Source organism: Centruroides sculpturatus, unplaced genomic scaffold (genome assembly GCF_000671375.1).
Source record: "Centruroides sculpturatus isolate CEXI.00-Female unplaced genomic scaffold, Cexi_2.0 scaffold240, whole genome shotgun sequence".
In the NCBI taxonomy this organism is placed as follows: Eukaryota; Metazoa; Arthropoda; class Arachnida; order Scorpiones; family Buthidae; genus Centruroides; species Centruroides sculpturatus.
Genome location: NW_019384461.1, coordinates 625,515 through 635,661, shown reverse-complemented (window position 1 = coordinate 635,661; position 10,147 = coordinate 625,515). Strand labels below are relative to the sequence as shown.

General features: G+C 30.8%; 1 protein-coding gene across 1 annotated transcript in view; it reads left to right on the top strand.

The window, feature by feature from the left end:
• The first annotated feature begins 1,299 nt into the window (after nt 1-1,299).
• Nucleotides 1,300-10,147, top strand: part of LOC111620857 (thyroid adenoma-associated protein homolog) — a 17,662-nt gene continuing 8,814 nt past the window's right edge. The window contains exons 1-4 of the mRNA XM_023362858.1: nt 1,300-1,386; nt 2,852-2,952; nt 3,014-3,079; nt 7,018-7,135. Of these exons, the coding sequence (XP_023218626.1) occupies nt 1,300-1,386; nt 2,852-2,952; nt 3,014-3,079; nt 7,018-7,135 (372 nt within the window). The remainder of the gene's footprint in view (nt 1,387-2,851; nt 2,953-3,013; nt 3,080-7,017; nt 7,136-10,147) is intronic.

Sequence of the window (10,147 nt, the reverse complement as noted above, 5' to 3'; positions counted from 1 at the left end):
GAAAAAAGACAAGTGTAAATAACAAGATGAATTTATTACTGAAAGTTAGGTACAAACATGGTTACTTTTTGACATAATCACCATGAAGATTGAGGCATTTGCTATCTATGGACAAGCTAAGAAATTCCCTCTTCGTAGAATGTTGCTGCCAGTGACTTGAGATGGCCTTAACAATGTTGTTTTGAAGATTGTCATTAGTCTCAAACCTCTGCCCTCCTAACCATGCTTTCAGCTCAGGAAAGAAGTGAAAGTCTTCACACACTAAAAAGTTCCAAGTTGGGTGGAAGTCTGAAAGGTGGAAGTCTTCACCACCTTCAAACACCCAACATATAACCCCGATTTAGCACAGAGTGATTTTTACCTCTTTTCTGAACTGAAAACATGGCTAGGAGGGCAGAGGTTTGAGAGTAATAATGATCTTCAGAATAATGTCATTAAGGCCATCTCAAGTCACTGGCGGCAAAATTCTACGAACAGGCGATTTCAAAGTTCATCCACAGATAGACAAATAAGTAATCATGTTTGTACCTATTTTTTGGTAATAAATTCATTTTGTTATTTACATGTCTTTGTTTTATGGACCATCAGAGGTTGAAAAAGAAAAGCCTTCATAGATAGATAATTTTATAATTAATGATGTAAAGAGCATTAATTAAAGAATAGATAAAATTTTTAAAATAATTTAAAAGATTTAAAATAAATTGTTAATAAATTATATTTGTTATCAAATATTAAATGTACTTTGCACTAGTGATGGATCAAATATTTGGCATTATTCAGTATTTTGATATATTTAGCCAAGTTAAAATCTCCAACCCTATTACATTGAGTTGGACATTGCCTTCAAATGAGATGACTGCTACTCAGCAAGAGCCGTCTGTGGATGGTTCTTGCTGAGTAGCAGTTCAGTTCATTTGAAGTAGCTTATTCAGAAACCGAGTTATTGTATGTACGGTAACTAGAGCAAATATGGTGTAAATTTTGTTTGTAAATAAGGACCATTTGTGTATATATATATACACAAATGATCCTAAATTAATATATATTTATATATGTAGCTATAATTTAATGTCAGTTGAGAGTTATATATGATAACAAATAGCTTTCAGCAATTGGACTTGTGAATGAACTCAAGTTTTTAGACCAATAATTTTGAATTTTAAATAATAATACTTATATTGTTTTTATTTTATAGTTCCAGAAAAAAGTCAGTTTACATATAAATTGACTGAAACATTAATAAATACTCCTTGGCATCAACGTGGTAAATATGCAATGTTATGTTGTATAGTTGAACAGATGGGAAGTAAAGTTTTGTTGGAGATATCACCAACATTTCCTTTAGATATGTTGAATGCATTGAAAGAAAGATTAATTGCAAGTCATGTAAGTAATAGTTTCTCTGGTATCTTAAAAATGATAACTGACTTTTTAAAAAATTTTTAGAAAAATTTCTCTAAAAATTAAATAATACAATAATGATATTTAATAACAACATGAACATGACTCTCTGAGTAATTTTCATGTTGATTTGCTTTGATCTGGATATGTCTGTTTTCATACCTGATTATTTGGCTAGCTTGTTATGAGCTTATCCAAGCCTATGATGAATCTGATAAAGATATTCACAGGACAGAAAAAGTTAAAAACCATTATTAAATCATGATTAGATCATAAAATATAATAAAATCTACTTAATATGAAATTAAAAAATTGCCAGGACAATTATGACATTTATAGAAAATATATTTCTTTTTGATCATACATACATACCTAGATGAGTCTTTGTCTATTTTCTGTCCCTTCACACACTGTACGAGGCAATAACAATTTCCACCAGCAAATTCTACCTTTCTATGTAATTACCAAATGTAATTATTGTGATATGATACTTTGTATTGACCATTGAAAAACATTTATAAAGTTTTCAATGCCATTTTGTCATGTGTAATCTATAGCTTTAAAATCAATAAATAAGACAGATATGGGCAACCTTTCTATAGTAATGGGCACATGGCATTATTTAGAACTAAAATTCTAAAAACAGGATTTTAAGTAAGTAAGTAGAAATTCTACATTTGTAAAGAAAACGTGAATACTATAGATAACTAATCTTCAGATTTATCGCTTATGATGTTATAAGTTTTGTTCACTTGCCTACTTTAAATTACTTATTATGCAAATACATTTAAGGATTTTGATAGTTGGCCATAGAAAAAGTTATGGAGCACATGGTTCTACATTGACCTAAGTGCTGTAGGTTGTTGATGCGAAACTAAAAGCTTTGTGAATGAACAGATAAGTGCAAGTAGTTATGTGTACAAGTTTTTTTACATTCAGATCAAATATAAGATAAAACAAAGCAAAAATTATTGTGACATCATCACAATGCTGAGCGGCAATTTTTAATTTATTTAATTTAAAATAAATGATCTGGATCTCAAATTATTAGTGTCTTGTTCCTGGTTATCATACTTTTCCTGACAAGAATAGAATCATTCATGCCAGTTATTTACATAATGCCATTCTGTAAAAAAATTTTTTAATTGAAATCACATGACCTCTGGTCTATACTGTAAGTTCATATATAGTTAATTGGGACCTCCTGCCCCTAAGCTTTCCCGACTTTCATTTATCTAACACCATTCTCAAGATTAAGGAAGGACTGTCAGATGGATGATGGTGGAAATTTATAGGTGTACAGTTTTTTCAAATTGAAGCCCTATAAACAAAAGTTAAAAAATGATAAATAGACTAGAAACTTAAAAAATTATTTAATGTTTATATACAGTAGNAATTAACATTTAACTTATAACATGTTATCTTAATATTTAAAATTAATTTTTTTTAGGAAGGACGTACTCCTCTTCATTATGCAGCAGTCATACCAGATGAAGGATATTTATATAAAATCATAAAAGCTCAGGGAGCCGACGAAAACATCAAAGATAGGTTTATTATTATAAACATAATTAATATGTTTGATTTGAAATTTTTTCTGTCTTTTTTATAGTATTAATGATTCATCAATGAGTCTTGCATGTTCAAGAATAATTCATCAGTGGACAGATGTGGCATGGTAATTTTAATTTGAATTTTCCATTATATTATATTATATTATTAATAATAATAAAATAGAGAATGATGAGATTAAAAGTATTTAGGAGTGGAAAAAATTGATGGAATCAGTAACATTGAAGTGAAGGACAAAAAGATTGTTAATGCTGAGTCCATAAAATACTTTGGGGGACTGAACTCAAAGAATAAGATTATAGTCATCAATACCTTGTTGGTAACCAACAGCTTTAAAATAGTTGACTGGTTAAAAAATGGATATTAAAGCATTCACCACAACAAAAAACTGGTTGTTTAGAATAAAACCATACAAAATGCTACAAAAACCAGTAAAAGAAATAAAAATTATCTACTTCTTAATGGATATGATGGATTGGAAAACAAGAAAGCTTTTCATTATGGGAGAATCTGTTAACAAAAGGTAGATGTTGATAGACTTTATATAAAGAGTATAAAGAGAAGAAAATGAGGAAAGAATTGATTTAGATTGTATCTGCTTGAAATTTTGTTACACATTTACATATTCTTACAAAGACATAAGTGAGTACATTGAGCTGGGAGGTGACAAATTCATCAAACTGTTAAAAATATTTCTTGTGGAAAGAAGCACATTAAATAGAACATCAAACAGAAGTATCTAAGCCAGGAGACTGCTGTCTGAAATGTTAAAAAACTAACATTTAGAAACAAAGGATACTGCAATGATGAACCTTTGTATGGATGGTTCTATCCAGATTTTAATAAGCTGACAGTCTCAATAAAGAGGCAACCTTGAAATGACTAAAAAATACTCTTAAAGAGAAATACTCTTAGAGTTTAAAGAGAAAATACTTAGAGTTTAATAATGGCAACATAGGACCAAACATTTAATACAAGGTATCACCAAAAGAACATTATGAAATAACAAGATGATAGAAAATGCAGGTTATGACATAATTTAGAACATATAAACCATCTTATAAGCTGTACAATATTTGCATCATCTGAGTACACCAGTAGACACATTATCATAGGTAGCTATACCACTTCAAATACATAAGTATTTGAAGTAGAAATATCTCATACATATTACAAACATGTTGCCAACCAGGTCATTAACATGAATAATATCACTGTTATGTGGAAAATGCCAATAGTAACAGACAAGAATATCTTAAAAATCTTTCTTGATATTGTATTACATGACAGTGAAAAAGGAATTTGTCTACTGATTGATATAGCTGTTTCAGATGACTCAAACAGTGTGATGAAAGAAGTACAGAAACAGTAAATATAAAGATCTAGAAATAGAAATCAATAGAAGGTTGAATGTGAAGACAAGAATTGTTGCGATCTTAGTAAATACACTAGGAACACTTAAGAAGGTATTTAATCAAAAACTTCAGCTATTTTCTTTCTGCATCTCTTTACTGATGGATAACCATCCATCAGCTAAAGATATGCAAAAGATTTCACCAATGAATGCTGTGCTTTGATCTCTTGTTGAGATATGAATGTATTATAACCACCATTTAACAACTTCATGATCTTGCAAAGCCAAATGTTGATTAGTAGCATCAAATCACTGGCTTTAAGATGGGAATCTCTTTGGAAACAGAATGTTTTATGATTGCAATACAGGATATGTTGTACTAATCTTGTATAACTTTGCAGTTACTACTTAAAAACATAACACAAACATTTTCAACCCACTTCTAGGGTCTTCCTCAGGTGTTTTACAAGTTTTCTGATGTGATTCCAATTTTTAACCATTTAGGTCTCTAATGCTTCTATCTTCAGAATTTATTTTTTAAAATTTAAAAATTTGAATCTCCAAATGATGTCTGCCTGCACCAGTTGTTATAGTGTTACATCATAAATAGCCTGCCATGCTCTTGATAGTTGTTTTTCTTCTTTAAAATTGATTGACAGGACTTTGCAGTCTGCTTTAAAAATTTCTAACACCTCTAGATTTCATAGTTGGTTTATATGTTGGGTTTGTCTAATCATTGTCACTTGTTGTAGGTTAGGGATAATGCTGTTTTCGTTAGAATATATTGCTAAGGTGGTATTATTTTTCTTTTTTTGATGTCTGTTTTGTGCTCAGAGGCGTTGTCTGAGCGACCTTTTTGTAGATCCGACATATTCGAGGTCCCTGTTGAATCTTTTATCCTTTAATGGAATTTTATACACTCCCGGTGTTTTTTCGATTTTGGCTTGATCTTTCTCATTTTTCAACATGGCAAATGTGTCTGGCTTACGTCTGTAGGCTATTTTTGTGTTAGTGTAGGCTCCAATTTCTTGATATAGGGACTGCATAGAGCACTCATATGTTAGCTATATTTAGCTATACGGTAGGGAGATGTATCTTGTCGTGGATCCCTTCCTGGGATTGCATTCACTTGGTCTTCAAGCTGGTTTCATTGGTTATCGGCCATTCTGTATATTAGGCCTTTATTGTAGCTGTGACTTTCCACAATTTCTGCTATTTTCCTTATTTCCCTCCATTGTCTTGTTCTTTGCTACAATGTGTGTAGGCTCTTCTGATAAGCGCTCTAAAAGCTGCCATTTTGTAGTTATATGGATCATTCGAGTCAGCCAGGATGTATATTGGGATAGCACTTGGTTTTCAGTATATCTTTGTGTCATATCCGCTACCATTGAATGTTATACTACAGTCCAAAAATTGAGCCTCCTTATTGCTTATTTGTTCCAATTCAATTGTAAGGCCATATGGGTTGTGATTCATGCATCTTATAAATTCTTTGATGATTTGGCTTCATCTTTCATATGATGCATATGTCATCAATATATCGCTTACACACTTTAAAGAAGGAACTTGGGGATGACCTTGGCTTCTAGGAGGCATACTACAATTTCAGCTAAGTCCCCTGATAAGACATATCTGTAATTATCGCTTTATTTACTGGATGGATTTGATTGCAATACAGGATGAAGTTATCAGGAAATACAGGAGCCTACAGGAAACACATAATCAAACATATAATGGATGATGCTTGTAGGAAATGTCATTCTGCACAAGAAACTATATAACATATCGCAAGACGTTGTAAAAACTGGGCTCGAACAGAATATTTATACAGACATAATCAGGTAGCTAAAATAATTTACCAGTATATAACAAAGAAACATTTACTAGCCATAAAAAAGAAAACACAATATTATAAATACTATACATTTCACAAACTATCTTTGAGAACACAACATACAAACTATATTTTGACAGAGCAATTATAACAGATAAACGATCACAATAGACTGGATTTTATCCTCATACAAAACTACCTATATTATTGACATTACTATACCAAATACACATAATTTACAAAATAGCTATACAGAAAAAATAAGTAAATATACTGAACTCTCTGAATAAATAAAATACCAATGGAAAATAAAGTCCTCTCCCACAGGAGTTATCCCATATTCTTTAGATAAAAGCCTGAAGACAATAGACATTCATTCAAATTTATATAGGTCTTTACAAAAAGCTATTGTTCTGGCAACTTGTCATATTGTCAGAGAATTTCTCCAAATTGATTAAGGTTTTGTACTGTTTCACAGGCTTGGCCATTAGACCTGCCTGTGACATTCGGTACTGAACATGATCTGAGAATGATACACAGTAAAAAAGAATAATAATATTGGAAATATAAAAAAAAAGAAGCTTGCTCTATGAATTTATTTTGTATTAAGTGATTAGAATGATTTATGTAGAAAGTAAAATACTTAAATGAAATGTTTAGAAGGTATGTTTAGTTTGAAAAAATTTAGAAACTGAAATGAATTTTTTACTGTAAAATTTTAAAATCTGCTAATAGTTTAATTTTTACTATAAACTTCTTAATTAAAAAATTAAAATATCCTTAAATGAAATAATTTAAAATTCAGAAATGGTTTTTATTACCTAATACCTAATATTGTTTATTTTATTATTTTTAGCAAAGCATTGCTTGAAAAAACCTACTTTACTCATTTGTCTAAACAACTTTCAGGAGATAGCATAGTAATAAATGAATTGTTGAAATACATCTGGAGTCACTGGGATCATTTTGTCGATGTAAGTTTGATCAACGTTCTATTTCATTTTAGGGTATTTATTATGTTTCTCATATATCATTGTTCTGTTATAGGTACATTCTGTCTTTTGAATAACCTTTCTCTTGCCTATTAGTTTATTTAAAATAAGCATTTTATAAGAACAGAACTAATTTTAAATATGAAAATAAAAACTTCATGTAGTATAAAATATAATCATTAAGAACACGATATTGATATTTGATAAATATTCATTTGATTGAAATATTTTTATTTCTTATCAATATACAGCATGTCCCTTCAAGACTGCATAAATTCTGCAGAGTGAGAATCCTTGCTCAGAGTACATAAAAATTGACCCAAGAACCATAGTTTTTGAGCAAAATGTGAAAGAAAAAGTATGACATCACATCCAACACATGGAAAACAAGCTTTATTGGAAACATGAACATCTGTACTTGTATATGGCATTTTGCTTATATAGGAAGATGCTGAAAATGACCACCATGTATATTGAGGCTTGCATGCAAATGCTGTAGAATGGCTGACTGTACACGATCCAGCATTGTGTTGTCCACGAAAGTGAACTCAGCATGAAGACAAGCAACCAAGTCACTTTTTGTAGTTACTGGGGTTTGATATACCAATTCCTTCAGATGGCCTCATAGGCAGAAATCCAAAGGTGTCATATCTGGCAATGTGGCAGCCATACAACTTGACCCCTAATCCAGCGACTTATCCAACTAATCATGTACAAATGAACAGAAATGCACTTGTGGTACATCATGCTGAACCATAGGCCATGTATTGCCAATAAGGATAAGTCATCAAGGCAATCAGTTAGTACATCATGGAGAAATACCAAGTATGAATGTCTGAGTCGTTGAGGCAGTAGACATGGTCCAATAATGTGATTGCCCAGTATGCTGGCCCAAACATTTACAGATCAGCAGACTTAGTGTCTTTGGGCAGATTGCATGAGGATTGGACTCTAACCACATGTGGCTGTTGTGACTGTTGAAGACTACAGAAAGCCACTTGGTTGCTTGTCTTCATGCTGTGTTCACTTTTGTGGACAACACAATGCTGGATCATGTGTAGTCAGCCATTCTACATCATGGGCATACGTGCTTTGATATGAATGGTGGTCATTTTCTATGTAAGCATAATGTCATATGAAAGTACCAATGTTCATGTTATCAATAAAGCTTATTTTTCATGCATCAGATGTGAAGTCATACTGTTTCTTTTGTATTTTTTTCAAAAACTATGGGTCTTAGATGTATGGTTTTTGGGTCATTTTTTATGTACTCTGAGTGAGGATTCTCACTCTGCAGTGTTTATGCAGTCTTGATGGGACACCCTGTATTAAAAGTTTATATCTATGTTGTTTTCTTTGCTTTGTGTTTTAAAGAAATGAAAAGATACATTTAAATTTCTTAAATATAAGCAATAATCCTGCCATTACTTATTCAGTAGTTGCTACATTCAGTTGCCTCATTATGAAGTTTCCATCTTCATAAATTTGGGATATTTAGGTTTGAATATAGAAAAATATTCAAACCTAAATATTTAATTACTCTATTATTAATAATTCTCAAACATAAAAGAAGAAATAGTATATCATACTATGCTTAAAGCATAGTATGATATACTATGCTTAAAGCATATTATAATCAGAAGATATAGACCAAGAGGTTTGCATTTGTGATTGATTAGGTTTGCTTGATAAATATTAAAAATAGTGAATTCAGTTGTTGAAGCTAAAGAGATTTTATGATCTTAGATTGAATTTGATTTGAAATCCAAGTTAGTGAATTATGAGCAATAACTCATTATGACTTCTTTATCAGATATTTAAATTTCTGATAAATCAGTTTTATTGTTATTGAAATTAACAGTTTATAGTAGTATGAAATATTTAAATACAAAACAAAATTTTCAATAATAATTTACTTGTTCACTGTTTTCTTATTTCTGTTGTCAAAATATAGAGAATTATAATATAGAGAACATTCCTTAACAGGATACTATTTTATTCATACATTTCAAATTATTTATGAAAAATATGTTATTTTATCTAGTAATCTCAATAATATTGTGATATATTTCAATAGACCAGTGAATACTTAGAATTATTTTAAATCAGACAAAGAATATACAAATTAATTATCATTCATTTCTTTAATTGCTATCTATAATAATATAAAAATAATGATATTCATACAACAAAGAGTTTTCCCATGTCCTTTTGTTTATTATATTTTCTATATCACAATGTATACTATATTTTTTACTTGTGCCACATCACCAGAGAGAATTTTTTATAATGTTTTGCATAGTGAGGAGGATGAGTAGCCTCTAAATAAAAGTCAACTCCACTGTAAGACTTATTTCCTGAGGTGTGAAAAAGGACAGGGGAGGACTCTTTGTTGTATAGTCTTTTGTACAGTGGTGCCTCGTATAACGTACGCCTCGAATAATGGACGCTGCGAATAACGGACTTTCTGTTTGACCATTACGTGACTCGAGCAACTGACTTGCTGCAAACAACGGACTTTCCGTTCGGCAATTACGTGAGACGAACAATGGACTTTCTTTGAACAAGTGCGAATGATGTTTCCACTCTTTTGCCATTGCCAATGACAATCTGCTATTTTTAGGATATATTAGTATTATTAGTATATCTGAAGTAGAAATGTAATGTAATATATGTTGATGATTTAAATAAACATTAAATGTAATGTAATACAGTATATGTTGATGATTCAAATAAACGAAATGTAATTGTGTAGATGCTGAGGTGGCGGGACGAAAAGAGGTTGTAAAAAACAAACGGAGCGAGAGTAGCTTGTAGAAGTGTTTAGTGATCTTAATTAATAAAGAATTATTTGTATTATATAATCTGGCAAGTTAAGTCATTTATAATGCATCATGGCTTCTAAAAAAAACAGAAAGGTGATTTCAATTGAAACAAAGCAAGAAATCATCAGGAGTGAAAGTTGACAAAAACTTTCTTGTCGAATGGGGAGAG